Below are 12,287 nucleotides of genomic sequence, written 5' to 3' on the forward strand. Positions count from 1 at the left end.
ATAGTATCTATCATTTTCTAATTACCTTGTATTGAAATAACAATGCAAAATGTACCTATGAGGGTAATCACCAGCCAACCTATCTCCTTGTAAAGGACGTAACATACCACGATAAAATATACCAAATTGTTAAGCAGAGTAATTATATAAGGTATTGAAACTTCAAATTCATTAACATCTCTAGTTATTAAAGTAATAATTTTGCCAACTGACACAGTTTCAACTTGCGTCGAACTAATCCTTAAGACTTTTCTGTAAATCAAGGAAGTAAAAGCAGTACGCATTTTAATGGCAAGTGTTTCAATCCTCAAGGTAATATTGTCTCTGATTAAACAATCCACAAAAAAAATCACTACTAAACATGTACCGTAGACCCATGCATCATGTTTAGAAAGAGTATTATTCTTCGAATAATACGCTAAAAAATTCTTAAATATTTTTGGCCTTAATATGCTAAAAAGTCAAAATGTAATTAAGTACTAGATATCCAGCAGTAAATTAAAAGTACATACATAATCGCAACTTGCGTCAGAAGAATACTGCTGATAAGAATGTACTCTAATCCAAAACATTTCCAAAGAAGAAACATCATTGAAAAACGTTTGCGAGTTTGTTGTATTTCACATAAATGTTCCAATTTCTTTCCTAAATTATTGGATTTGTATGATGGAAGCACTTCATATATATCATTTTCGTTTAATTGCCTTTTAAATCCCTTAACAAAAATCTTTCTTGTATAGCTGAAACATACCATTCTACGCAAATTCATCAAGAGTATAATTTTATTTACGTAAAAAACAACTGCCACAAGATGTTTGTATTTTCTACAGGATTAATTTTTTGTTTCCTCCTGTTTTTTAAATAATCCATAGCTATAAATCGTTTATTCTTATTTACCAAAATATCTTCTTTTCTTCTTTGATGTACAAATTTATATCACTAAAAATTATCCACTTAAATTAACAAAATATACACTAGGTGTCCACAAGTAAAGTTTGGAGGGGTCTATTTCTTTGCCCATAAAATTACAAATTTGAAATTTTAGGATATGAATGAGCACACAGAGGACGTGTATTATAACGTAAAATAGCTATACTTCGTCCAGCGAGAGATTGGAAGATTTAAAATTGTAGACTAGTAACGCAACACTACAAAATGCACTAGAATATATTAATTAGAGCATAATTTCAGAGCAAAAATGTTACTGCTTGTACGATATACAGGCTTATGATAAAGTAACGCACAAAATTCAGAAAACGTAAAGAATTAGTTTTTGAAAAAAATGCAAAAACACGTCAAACAGTTTTTAGAGTAAATTCTTGCTTTAAAGTTTTTAAATTTATTTATTAGTTATTATTAAAATCAAATTTACTTCGTTCTTTATAAATTTGCTTATTTTTTTATGTAATCCCTACTGTAACGGTCTGAATAGGTTCGATAAATATAGAATTTTAATTTTTAAAATAACTTCAACGAAATGTTTTAAAAACCGACGGAAATACTGGTCAGTTGTAAATTTTATTGATGTCTTGTACCACATTCCTCAAGTGGAATCTGCCAACCTTTCTTTTAAAAGGCAGGTACGCGCCCGGTCCGAACACAGCACAAAGATAACAGTTTTCCTGGGAAAAGAATTATTGCAAAATTTACTCGTTCGACAATTTTGGGAGTTCAGTTAAAATCAGGGGATAATTGAATTAATGAATTTGATGTTAGCAGGTTTCATATTGAGAGAACCATAAAATTAATGTTCATTACGTTAATTTACTTTTTTTAGCATTCTCAAATTTGTGGCATATTTGAAACTAAAGGGCGAGAATTGCAAATTAGAAACAGAGCGCTTTATCGTAGAAAATAACTACGATCGTTTGCACTTTTAGTTAGAAAAGTAACAAGGCAAAGTAGAAAGAGAGTCGGTAGAAAACACGGAGGACCGGGTAACGGTAAAGCCAGGTAGTCGTAGAAATCAGAGGTGTGAGTGAGAGAGAGAGAGAGAGAGAGAGAGAGAGAGAGAGAGAGAGAGAGAGAGAGAGAATGAAAATTATGAATTAATTATTAATTAGAACAGTTTGGGGAATCAAATCAATGTAGAACAATTTTTAGAAGTAGCAGATCAACGGAATTTAATTGCATGACATGACACTTACGTAACAGCGTTTCAAGCCCAATTTAGGTTTAAAAATAATGTTAATTTGTTTCATTTTAATTCTGTTTGTTTCATTTTAACTCTGTTTGTTCCATTTTAATTCTGTTTGTTTTATTTTAATTCTGTTTGTTTCATTTTAATTCTGTATGTTTCATTCATGGATGTTTCATTTTAATTCTGTTTAATTCTTGGTGCTGATTTTGATTATTATATAGAGTCGGTAATTCAGTGTTCCTGTTTAATTTTGTTTGTTCCTTTTTTAATTATGTGAGTTTCTTGATGTTGAGGTTTATTATTGTATAGAGTCAGTAATTTAGTGTTCTTTTTCAGAGTTCTAATTCAACAACAAATTATGTATATTCGGTCTGGTCCTAACAAAAGTCTAAATTTAAACATTTAAAATAATGGTGGAAAACGGAAACTGTAATTTCAAAAGTTCTAGAGATATCGAAAAGGTGTCGCGATCGGCGTAAAGTAGCATGACCAACTTCATTAAACTATGTTATGGCCATTCCAAATGTCGAAAAAAAATAAACCAAATGACAAGTCGATGATGGAGATGAAGTGGCGATATCTAGTGAAATTTAGAATAACCACACATTTAAAAAGTTAAATATCAGGTTATGTTATATGCCATTTCATTGTCAAAAACTGTCAGTTTATACGTTTTCGTCGTGGAACTTGATCATTTCCGAGTAAAACGATGCAAGCATTACAAAATTCGAGGTTCTAAGACGCTAACTTTCCTCTAAATGCGTTTTTACGCACGCAAGTGTGAAGGACCACAGCAAACTAACGCCGAATCGGAATTTCGTCGTGGAACTTGAACATTTCGGAGTAAAACGATGCAAGAATTACAGAAATCGAGGTTCTAAGACGCTAACTAATTTTTCATGTTCCTGCCATAGTGTCATAAAAGTATAAACTGACAGTTCTTGACAATGAAATGGCATATAACATAACCTGCTATTTAACTTTTTAAATGTGTGGTTATTCTAAATTTCACTAGATATCGCCACTTCATCTCCATCACATGACCAACTTCATTAAACTATGTTAACGAATTTCTTTTCTAGTACCACAAATTTCCCGAAGAACCTCAAACCATTTAGCTCTAACTCCACCGTCGCTGGAAAATTGAAATAAAGGTTTTTCAGAATTGCCACAAATAATGCATTTAATGAGCATTTTCAGAGTTTTTTGATTGACAAAATTTCAAATTTGACGCCAATTTTACCTTGATGTCTAACAAACAGATGGCACCACTTCATCACTATCCATGACATACTTCATACGAAGCCCATCTTAATGGAATTGGAATGGCCATAACATAGTTTAATGAAGTTGGTCATGAAAGTAGAACCAAGCTGATAGGTCACTTTGGTCAAGTAGCGGTTGCGAAAGTGCTGTGTGCCAGAAATGATAAAACCGAATGCGGAACGGGAAACGCGGCTTTTTTTATTCACTCGGGGTTTGATCTCCAAAGTAGCCGGAGGTACGTTCAGTACTTCCAGCAGCCATTTTGTGACCACGTGCTTAACATTTACAAGGTAAATTATTTCATTCTTGTACATTATTTGTAATCGCGATTTAATCAGTCAAACAGCATTTAGTTCCTTATCCTTCTAAAGTAAAGATTATATTGTTTTCTTTGAGCATTTGACGACCACGTGACTCTTTAGAATCTTGAATTAAGTTCCTTATCGCGAAGTATGTGATCTTCTTGCATTTACCGATTGGGGAAACCTGTTCTCGCCAAGGCGATTTATTACAACTTATTATAAAAAAGCTTCATTAATTATTCATTACTTGGGGGGTCTTCACCGTCGGGGAAGCTACCGCCAGTGTCCGTCGCACTCAATTAGCTGTGGTCCGGCATAAGCGCACAAACCGCCGTGTCACCCATAAACGGGACAGTGACCAAACTAGGCCAGCTGACACGTGAAGAGAGGTACCCTATAAGTCTGTTAGAACCTTTTTCCCTTTTATTTTCAATCACCGGAGTAGACCAGGCTTTGACTGAAGGTTTCCAGGGCAGCGCGTCGGGTTCAATTTAATTGGGGTAATTTAAATCTACACCGGATCACATAGTTCGCATCTCAACTTCGTATAATGCTATTCGCTCCAGAAACTTCTGTATTTGCCCAGCTTAGTCATTTATTCATGAGTCAGATCTCAATTCGTGGGCCGCGAGTCTAATTTCATTCTGTTATTAAATTCATTTATTTATTTCTATAATTTGTTGGGATCAAACACCACCACACTCGATTGTTTGTTAAATAAAATTTAAGTGAAGTGTGCTCAATCGTTTTAATTCTATTTGAAAAAACCTTCGGAAAGTACGGCCTCTCGTTAGAACCTAATTAAACAAAATGAGTAGTAAGAAGGCCCCTTCAGCACACAGCTACTTTTTAAGGAAAACACCCCGAATTTCAAGGGTAAACTGAAAAGCAGAAAAAATCGTGAGAAAACCCAGATTTTAAGGTATATTTTAAAATTAACATTTTTTATGGAAAAACACCCCGATTTTCAAGGTAGTTAAAAAAATTAACATTTTAAAAGATTTTGCCCTGTTTTTCAATCAATTAAAAATAGTTAAAAATTCGCAACGCTCATGAGGACTTCGTCCGAATCAATCAAACTTATCTGTTTATATAAAGAGGAACGATTCGTTCTCCTTTTAATTGTGAGTAAAATAAAAGTAATTATTCGTAGTAGTTCAAGTTCTTCGTCTTCTGTTAGCTCAATTATAATTTCTTCATTGTTTACTTTATAACAAAGATTATAATTACCGCGCTCTTTTAAATTTAAAGTTATAAGATTTTCCATTTTAATTAAAAATTATTTAAGCTTATTTAGTAAAATCATAATCTTATCTATAATACTACATTTAATCCCAAAAATAGATAAATCAAATTTATCCGATTTTGTTGTTTGCAAAAAATTCATCATACTCATAGTAATTATTATCTTTAAAAAAATAAATTTTTCCATTAATATATCTAAACGCCTTGTTAATATTAGAAGGAATACTTGAAAACAATTCAGCTATTATACCATGTTTCTTTGGTCTAAACAGACATTCATCAAAGTCTATAAACATTGTGTTGTCATAAAATATGTAAGTTTTACCAGAATAAGTACTAAATATTGCATTAATTTTCTTTCCATTAGGAATACCTAAGCTTGCAATAGATCTTCCATTATAACCATTTTTAACAATGAAACTAGGAAAATCAATAATATAATAAAAATTATTTGTTGTTAATAAAACAGTTCCATCTGGTCTCTGATAAATATGATATTTCTTGAAAATTATCTGGCAAAAAAGTTAAATAATCCGTAATTAATTTTGGTATATAATCATAGGTCATATCTTTTAAATTAACAATCCAGGCATATTTCTTATAAAAAATATATAATTTATGATTTGCTATTAGAAATGTGTTAATATCTTTATACAAACCGCATAAATCAGGTACTGATTCTGGATTCGTTTTCGGCTCATGGCCAGCCTTGCTGGGATTTACTATAACAGGTTTTTTGGTTGTGGTAGTAGTTGGTATTGTTTCATACCTTGATTGTTCTGGTATTCCATATAAGTATTGAATTGCCCAAATATCATCTTGAGTTAATTTATCACCATCTCCTTTATAATAAGCATACATTATTGCTTTATTACTTGCAGAATGTTCAATACCCAAAGTATGTCCAATCTCATGTAATAATGTTGTATAGAAATTAATTTCTCCGTCAGGAGTATTGTCAAGTTCTCCAAAATACCAGTTTTCTGATTTATCAAAATGAATTCCTAGACATTCATCATTATTTGGAAAGAAGCCATGTGCTAAAACATTACCTTTTCCGTCAAAACTGCTAGAACATATTCCTTTTTGACACCGTGAATTATGATTATGTTGAAACAACGTGTTAGAAAATGATATAAGTATGTCCGGTTTAGCACCATTGTACTCGCCTACGGCGCTGGGCTGGCTGTGCCAGTACTCAAACTTTAAATTTGAAACAGATTCCCACTGATCAAAGGCTTTTTGTGCTAATTCTTTCATCTCGTTTGTAGCTAACGGAAAATACCATTTAAGATTTGTTTTATTCCATTTTTGATAATTAATTCTATAAGCTGTTGGATTGCCTTTAACGCCACATCTAGGTTTACTGATAAATGCAAGTGTTTCTTGATTTAATGTTCCATCAGCTGGTAAATTATAGAATTCTTGAAACCTTATTAATGCTTCATTGGTATGCGAAACACTAGTCAAAGACGTTTCTGTTAATAATGATCTATTACTCTCTAAATACCCAAATTGTTCTAAATAACTCTGAATCTTCGATTCATTGTAAGGCTTAGCTGAGCTTGTAATATTAACATCATCTGAACTTTTTACAGTAGTGAAAAATAGGAAAAGAATAAAATATTTCATTTAAATAGAATAAATTCCTGGACGCTGTCGACTCATGGACAACGCGATTTTAATATCAAATTGAACTAAATGGGAAGATCTTCAGAAATAATTATAGTACAAAAACAATCTTCACAATCACTAGAGTTGAAGATCATATGATTTCTTTGCAGAAACACTATTTGTTTTTTATCAAGAAAATATGAAACAGCGTCATATAACTCATACAACTCATACAAATTAATTTTTGTAGAGTCTGAAAATAAGTCAACAACGGATAAATATAACTTCAAGTTTCCCTCTAAAATAAAAAATAATCCATTAGTTGGACCAACATCATCTGATTTACTTATAGCAGTAATATCATACCTCTTATCAGTCTTTAAATCAAATAATTTAATTTCTTTTGGTTCTGTCATCATCCTCGACTCTGGGCTGGCATTGCCAGTCATTTATTACAATAAGAAATTATCAATTTCCGTTTAAGTGGACTTTTTCTAGGTATTTCTCTCTGGGAAAATAATTAAAATTACTGACAAATTCTTCTTCACGTAAATATATTTCTTTTTCATTTATTTTATCAGCCTTATATAAATGCAATAACTGTCTATAAAATTTATAAATTAACTTATATTCTTCAATTCTTTCAGATATTTTTAATCTCTTATCTAATATTATTCTATTACCCCCGCACCAAGAGATAAACAAACTAGTGGAGGTAGGGCTAACGAAGATAATCCCGATGCACTAAATAATAATTTACTAATAGATAATCCGATTCTAATTTTATAAAAATATATGTAACTTTTTCTGTATACATACAAGCGTTTTTGTAGATATTTTTCCATTTATAACATATAGATAATATATAATTTTTTAATTACGTTCAAATATTGAAATAGTAGGTATTATTACGAGTGAGCGTCCCTGAAAGGGACTAGTGCTTTGCGCGCAAAGGCGAATCTTTTCTCATTTAAGGACGAACTGGAGTAACATTGAAAAATGGCGAAATTTGCTTAAAATTGGTACAATAGTCCTTTCATCCATTCTAAAGTACTGTGCCAAATTTAAAAAAATTTGGTCGAGGAATTTTAAAGTTATTACCTTTTAAAGTTTCGGGATATTTTACACGTGTTCTTATGAGAAATGGAGCAATGGTCGCATAAAAACTGATAAAAAACATATTTCAAAAAGGCCACGTACAGTCTTAGTCAAAAGATTGTAAAATCACATGTAAGTAATTATCTAAATATCAAGAAAATAAACACAAAATTTACTTGCAACTCATTACAATTCGTTTCCAAAAATTAAAAACTATTTTTTCAAATATTGATTTCTCGTAATAAACGTTTCATAGCATTATAAGTAGGGCCCGGATTTTAGGCAAAATGGACTATTTTTATTTTTTAAGGCACATGTATGAAACTTGTCTATAAATGATTTCTGGCTTAATTAGAGTAATTAGAGCCATATTTGATTCTGCCTATTCGGCCTAAAATGCCCTTTAAATACCTATTTTACCTTTTAACTGCCTGAACATGCCTAAAATGACCAAAAATCAATTTCATTTTTGCGGTTTTTTCCCAATTTTCGAATTCTGGGAAGTTTACGGTATTGAAAATGTAAAAGTGGTACCTCAATAAAATTTACAATGCTTTATGATTTTAAAATTTAAGGAGATGTAATTACTGAAATGTACAAAGTGCAGTACAATACAGGAATTACTTTTTCGCTTTTACGGTTGGGACCATGATGTCAGCGGTAAATACTCCGACAATACCTAAGTACCACAAACCATTAGACTGGACTGGCATAAATTACAGAGTTTATCTGTTTGCCTCTGTTCGAAGGGGTGCAGGTATACGCGGTCTAATGTTTTCTGATACTTAGGTATTGTTAGAAGCTTTAACGTTTATAAAATGGTCCTTGCCATAAAAACGAAAATTAAAATCCCGAAGTGAAACAATAAGAGAAACCTTAAGGGTGTCATTTTCTAAAAATTTAAGAAATATAAAATTAACCATCTCCTCTGAAATTTGGTGGGAGACGTAAATATAAGCATTACAAATTTGTCATTTCTCGTTTACTTTATCTCCGTGCAGTGGTCGTGTTTCTTGTGAACCTGTTTAAAGTGAACATAATGCCGAAACAAAAAATTAGTTTACGCGAAAAAATATTACAGTGGACAAGCAAGAAAGATTTATATGAAATAAAATCAACCCGAGAAATGTTTTGTAAAGCTTGTGGTAAACTGGTAAGTTAAGCATAATTGAAAATATGTCATTTTATATTTTTTACTTATTTGAAAATTTTATTTTTTGTAGTTTATATGCGAAAAAAAATGTCACTTGCAACAGCATGAGCAAACGGCCATCCATAAAGAGAACATTATGACACCGCTTCGGCAAACGTTGCTGACACAGAACTTGGAGGAATCGGCAAATAGTACATTCAATATGGAACTTTGTAACGTCTTTTTAGCTGCCAATATACCATGGCACAAACTACAAAATCCTGCGTTTCAGAATTTTCTGACAAAATATTGTGGTAGAAAAATTCCGGATGAGTCTACTTTACGGAAAAATTATTTACCAAAATGCTACAAAGATGTATGAACATACTATCTTTTAATATTTAATTTAAAATTATTTTCACTTTTAGACTATTGACCGCATTCGGAATGAGCTGGATCCTTTTAACATATGGGTTTCAGTTGACGAAACAACAGATGCACTTGGGCGATATGTGGCGAATTGTCTGGTTGGGAAACTTTCAGAAGATGAACCTGGAAAATCTTATCTTTTGGCGTCTAAACAATTAGAAAGAACAAATCATGAGACAATAGCTAGATTCGTAAATCAATCTTTAGGTAAGGGTTTTTCACTTTTTTAAATTTATTTTGATTTAAAATTTCTATGCGTAGAAATCTTGTGGAGTACCAGAGTTGTTGCTGAAAAGTTTCTTTTGTTTGTAACGGATGGAGCACCATATATGATAAAATCTGGTAGACACCTTAAGGTGTTTTATCCAAAAATTGTGCATGTCACATGCTTAGCGCATGCTTTAAATCTAGTGGCTGAAAAAATTCGCTATCAATATGAAGATGTGGATAATTTAATTTCGAACGTGAAAAAAATTTTCGTTAAGGCACCTTTGAGAGTTGAAATGTACAAAGAAAAACTAAAAGAAATGCCACTGCCTCCACAGCCAATTTTAACACGATGGGGAACATGGCTTCAGGCTGCTATGTTTTACAGCGAACACTTTGATTCCATTAAAGAAGTAAGTATATAAAAGATAAGCAAATTAATTGATTGTTAAACTGTTTTTAACTACTCACAGGTTGTCATGTCCTTTGATGGAAGTTCTGCTGTTGCTATTCAAAAAGCACAGTCTATAATGAAGAAACCCGGAATAAAAAACCAATTAATTTATGTTCGCAGTAATTTTAAAATAATCTGCGAAAGTATTACTCAATTGGAAAAAAATGGGTTACCTTTAACCGATTCAATCAAAATTGTTGAAAACGTATTTACCTCCCTAAAAAAATCTCCAGGCCCTGTAGCAGCAGTAGCATTAAAAAAACTTGAAGATGTTACTGAAAAAAATCCTGGATACAAATTTCTTCTAGAATTGGCAAGAATTTTTAGAGGTGAAGATGTGCCGGAACATGACACCAAAATGGAAGAAATTTATTACAAATTTGCGCCCATTACCTCTTGCGAGGTAGAAAGAAGTTTTTCAAAATATAAGTCCATTTTGGTGGATAACCGACAATGTTTTAAAGTAGAAAATTTAGAGCAATATCTTGTATGCAATGTAAATACGTAACAATGTAAATAACTAACAAACTTGTAGTATTGTATATTAATTAATAAAAAATAATTAGTAAATATCTTGTTGTGTGTACCTACTTAAAACTTTAAAAACACATTTTTTAATTTAATTAACCACAACTTTAAGGACCTAGTATGGCTTATTTTCAGTTTTTAAGGGACTATTTGCAGTAGTTTAAGGGACTATTTTAGGCACCTATTTCCGACTTTTTAATTGCCTAAAATCCGGGCCCTAATTATAAGAATTCCGCAACTTTTTGCTGAGATTGTTACTCCAGTTCATCCTTAAACGACACGGTATCTGTTTAAAAGAATATAATATATCATAAAAATCTTTGCCTCTGTTGACATTAATTATCACATATATACAGTAATAACCACATAAAACAGAAGAATTCATTTGTAATTGCGTGCTATTCCACGCAATATTTTTTCCACTACTTAATAAATATTTTTTAATTTTTTCTGGTGGAGATATTCCAAAACTGTCAAAATATAAAATATTTCTTAAATATGGTTTGTTTATGTAACATACCCAGTGTGAGCCATAACAATTAGAGGGCTGAAAATTAATTATACCTAATTCATCTTTTCTAATTTTTTTTGGTAACATGTCAATTGCAATAACACCTCGAAAATTTCGCGTAGCTTCCTGAGGCAAACCCGAATTTTTCATAATATCAGATATTTCTATATTACTTAACCCCTTTTTCCTATCAATTTTATTCCTTGTCCATATGTCTTCGTCTTCGACTCTGGGCAGATCTTGCCTGTCTTCGGGTTTTCTGTGATTTTTTATTCTTTTTTATACCATCTCCAAAGGCTTTTTGTGCTAATTTAGTACCAGCATAACCAACTGCGCCCTAATCCCAATGCAAAGCAGGTAAAAATCCGCCTATCTGTGTTGGAGAAAATTTAATATCACAATATTTTTTCTTCTCCTTTTTACACTTTTTAATTTCATCAACTTGTTTTTCTCTTAATTTAATAGTATTATTAGGTCTTTTCGTTAAATCGAATCTTATATTACAATCTATTCTTTTTTCTTTACAACTTTGGAGTTTCTTTATTTGATTGGGTGATAAATATACTCTATAATCATTTATTGACTCAGTCATTTATTTAATTAAAAACTCGACAAAACCTCGTCTACTTCATTTCCAAATAAATCTTTTCATCTATGATATTCATATTTGCAATTCTTTGAGATTCAACTACTGCATACATATAGCAATTAACATTTTGATAATCTTTTAATGTCCAATTAACTTCTAGTTCAGATGATTTTGTTTTACTAAATAAATTTTCATCATTTTCTTTTGTTACATCAAAAGCAACAACTAAATAGAGATTACAAAAATCTTTATAGCTAACGCACGTACCTTCATCCAAATCTTTTTTATAATTACAAGAGAGGAATGAGGCATACAAGCGTTGTAAATCCTCATTATTCACCTGATATTCATAAGTAGGATGTTGGGTACCATTGATTTTAATATTTATTCTTTCTAAATTCATATTATCAAAAATCATCATTGTCTTGGTAAAATTGTCGTTACGTTCAGCTCTAGAAAAAAACTATAAAAACTCTAGATATTTTGTTTTGATTATTTACGACGCGCCAGTTTCCACTTCCAGAAGACCACAAATTACTGCGGTAACAGTTAAGCGCATTCCATCCACAAAGAAAGTTAGATTTGCTAACTAATAAAGAAGATAATATTTTCTCTGTTTCTAATGAGGGTTTTACTAGTGGGATCCACAAACTAATATCAGATATTTCATAATCATAATTTCCATCAACTTTAGCGTGTAATATACAGGATGGTCCCGATATAACCTGCCAAAAAAATTCTGGGTCATTAGAAGGATCTAACAAGTCGAAAA

General features: G+C 31.5%; 2 protein-coding genes across 4 annotated transcripts in view; one reads left to right on the forward strand and one right to left on the reverse strand.

Moving 5' to 3' along the window:
* The window catches only part of LOC138136682 (ATP-binding cassette sub-family C member 4-like), a 29,015-nt gene that overhangs the window by 4,543 nt on the left and 12,185 nt on the right, over window positions 1–12,287 (reverse strand). For both annotated transcript variants that reach the window (XM_069055951.1, XM_069055952.1), the window contains exons 2-4: window positions 791–939; window positions 513–740; window positions 26–453 (exon numbers count right to left, since the gene is read on the reverse strand). In XM_069055951.1, the coding sequence (XP_068912052.1) occupies window positions 26–453; window positions 513–740; window positions 791–870 (736 nt within the window). In that variant the 5' untranslated portion in view covers window positions 871–939. The remainder of the gene's footprint in view (window positions 1–25; window positions 454–512; window positions 741–790; window positions 940–12,287) is intronic.
* On the forward strand, window positions 5,052–10,615 carry LOC138136683 (uncharacterized). 2 transcript variants are annotated; one of them, XM_069055955.1, is made up of 6 exons: window positions 5,052–5,267; window positions 5,321–8,818; window positions 8,889–9,173; window positions 9,226–9,433; window positions 9,488–9,846; window positions 9,907–10,615. In XM_069055955.1, exons 2-6 carry the CDS (start codon window positions 8,705–8,707, stop codon window positions 10,393–10,395), a joined length of 1,455 nt encoding a protein of 484 aa, XP_068912056.1. In that variant the 5' UTR covers window positions 5,052–5,267; window positions 5,321–8,704; the 3' UTR covers window positions 10,396–10,615. The 2 variants fall into 2 exon arrangements, with proteins under 2 accessions (XP_068912056.1, XP_068912055.1); XM_069055954.1 differs by having other exon boundaries at window positions 5,052–8,818.

The sequence above is a fragment of the Tenebrio molitor genome, chromosome 8 (assembly GCF_963966145.1).
Source record: "Tenebrio molitor chromosome 8, icTenMoli1.1, whole genome shotgun sequence".
Taxonomy (NCBI): domain Eukaryota; kingdom Metazoa; phylum Arthropoda; class Insecta; order Coleoptera; family Tenebrionidae; genus Tenebrio; species Tenebrio molitor.

Bases quoted from the DNA above. Each gene is read 5' to 3' on its own strand.
- LOC138136683 (XM_069055954.1), top strand. From the start codon at position 8,705: ATGCCGAAACAAAAAATTAGTTTACGCGAAAAAATATTACAGTGGACA. The intron at 9,174-9,225 runs GTATGAACATAC...TTTCACTTTTAG, and splicing joins TACCAAAATGCTACAAAGAT to ACTATTGACCGCATTCGGAA. The intron at 9,434-9,487 runs GTAAGGGTTTTT...TTCTATGCGTAG, and splicing joins ATTCGTAAATCAATCTTTAG to AAATCTTGTGGAGTACCAGA.